This window comes from Lactuca serriola, chromosome 9 (assembly GCF_051521515.1).
Source record: "Lactuca serriola cultivar US96UC23 chromosome 9, Lser_US96UC23_V15, whole genome shotgun sequence".
NCBI classification, from domain to species: Eukaryota; Viridiplantae; Streptophyta; class Magnoliopsida; order Asterales; family Asteraceae; genus Lactuca; species Lactuca serriola.
In genome coordinates, this window is record NC_136416.1 from 2,700,278 (window position 1) to 2,702,930 (window position 2,653).

A 2,653-nucleotide genomic window follows, 5' to 3' on the forward strand; every position below is an offset into this window, starting at 1 on the left:
GAAATCAAGTATTAGACATCGATTAGTCGTTCATTATAAGCATAATTTCATGAATTTCGTGAGAAATCGAGTCAATTTAGGTTGAAAAAACGCATGTGTATAGATTGAAAAATTACTATCTGGAAGCTCTCATAGACCGTCTTTGTAAAGATCAACTTCCCTGTCGATTGGGACTTGCGAGAGAGATAATTAACGATGAGCTCCGTCAATGGTGATGTTGGTTCAAATTACCCAGAAAGATATGTAGAGAGAGAAAAATATGTAAATAGAGAAACGAGAGAGATATGTGGAGAGAGAAATAAAAGAGAGAAAAATAGGAGAGAGATACATAGAGAGAGAAAGATGAGAGAGATACGTTGAGAGGGAATATCTATAAAAATAAAAATAAAGTTTTAATTATGTTTTAATAAAATTTAAATATTTTTTTTAACATATCATTAAAATTTCAACATTTAAAAATTAGTTGTTAAAATTTATTCTCAAATGTTGTCGATTGAATATATATATATATATATATATATATATATATATATATATATATATATATATATATATATATATATATATATATATATATATATATATAGAGAGAGAGAGAGAGAGAGAGAGAGTAATTAAATTACACGAATTGTCTTTATGGTTTGGGATAATTTGCACGTTTGGTCTCTAACTTATTTTTTTAACTCGGAAAGTCCCTACTGTTTGTTTTTGTTACGTCATTGGTCCCTATTGTTTGTTTTTGTTACACCCTTGGTCTCTATCTTACCTAAAAATACAATTATTTAAATAAGAAAAAATGGTGTGATAGGTAAGGTAAGGTGAAGAGGATGAGGTTGGTGGTGTGTTTATTTAAATAAATTAAAATATCAATGGCAAAATAGTTTTTTTTTAGGTAAGAGAGAGAGACCACGCGTGTAACAAAAACAAACAGTATGGACCTTCCGAGTTAAATAAATAAGGTATAGACCAAACACACAAATTATCTTAAACCATAGGGAACATTCGTGTACTTTTATATATATATATATATATATATATATATATATATATATATATATATATATATATATATATATATATATATATATATATATATATAAACCTGTTAAACAAACAATGACATGTTTCAATGATAACACCCTAACAAAATTTTACTTTTAGAGTTTTATTGAACCCAATTAGAGTTTTGATGAAAGAATAGAATCCAGATAATTCGTTGCCAATATACGCAATTAATCCTTAAAATTTAATCAATGGGACAATTAAAATTTAAAATAAATGGGTCTGAATAAAAGGGATATAATTAAACATCCCACCATCTATGAACATTACATCATATGACCATTCTTGGTTTAAAATTTTGAAAAAAAAAAAAAAAAACTTATAAAAAAAAATGATAATTAGACTTTTTCTTCAACTCGAAGGGAATCGTTTTCATCTCTTACTTGTTCTACCTTACGATAAAGTAAAATAAGGGCGAACCAAATGAGACCTTTCAACACCCTAACCATCCCAATCGTCACCACCAAATAATACAACCACCAACCCATGAAATCAACCATACCAACACCCACATCCATCTCTCTCTTCATCTCCGTCACAACCACCAGCGACTCCACCTCATCTCTCAACCTCCACCACCACAAACAACCCAAACTAACCCCCATCACCACCCTCTCTACCCATCTCTCCTCCACCTCAAAACCATATATCGTATCATCCACCACCGGCTTCACTATCGTTCGCCACCAGTACTCCGTCGTGGCATACAACCCCAAGAAAAACACAATCCTGCATATAAAATTTCTCTCATGACCAAAACCCGAACCATCGATGCCAGCCCCTATACTCCCTTCGATCCCCAGTCCAACACAAACTTGCAACGTGCAGAGAACAATCCACGCTGTGTACAGACGCGGTCTGACGGTGGTCCCTGGTGAAACGGAAAAGCTTGGGAAAGTGATCCGGCCATTATTCAAGGTATGGACAAGGGAAGCAACGCATAGAAGGGAAACAAGTATGTGGAGAGGGCTGAGTGGGATGGAATTTAGGAGGAGAGAGAAGAAGACCAGAGAGGGCGGCTGAGCCGCCGGGAAATCATTCAGGGACAAAAGATAATCAGCGGTGGAAAGACGAGCTAGGAGGAGGAATGAGAGGGGAAGGAGGAGGCTGAGAAGGGTTGTTGTGAAAATACGAAGGGTGCCTCTCCATTTCATTAAAATATTCTCACTGATCTTATTCAGCCTCGTTATTTTGATGAAAGCCATATTGATCCCGTATATGCTCCAACTCTCCAAGAATTTGAATTTGAATCGTCTTGAGAGGAGACATTTGTTGAAGAGGTTATATATATATGTGTGTTTTCGCAACAACGACTAATGAATAGAGTGGCATCCACGACTCGGTAGTTGGTTGACATATGACAGGGTTTCACTTCATGCCATTGAGGACGACGACTACACATGGCAACCAATCTACTAAAATATATTATATAATCCTAACAAATTTGTTAAGCATTTTACTATTTGAAAATAGGGGCGTAAACAAGCCCAATAGTGCAAGTTCGAAATAACAAAAATATTCTACATGCTTTAACGTTGTCAAAATTAAAAAAAATCAGTCAGCCATCTAATGTAATTCTTGTTTTACATAC

The 2,653-nt window shown here is 34.2% G+C and overlaps 1 protein-coding gene across 1 annotated transcript; it reads right to left on the minus strand.

Moving 5' to 3' along the window:
- Positions 1–1,245: 1,245 nt before the first annotated feature.
- On the minus strand, positions 1,246–2,371 carry LOC145077185 (uncharacterized). Its single transcript, XM_079022945.1, has one exon. It carries the CDS (start codon positions 2,265–2,267, stop codon positions 1,401–1,403), a length of 867 nt encoding a protein of 288 aa, XP_078879071.1. The 5' UTR covers positions 2,268–2,371; the 3' UTR covers positions 1,246–1,400.
- Positions 2,372–2,653: the final 282 nt, after the last annotated feature.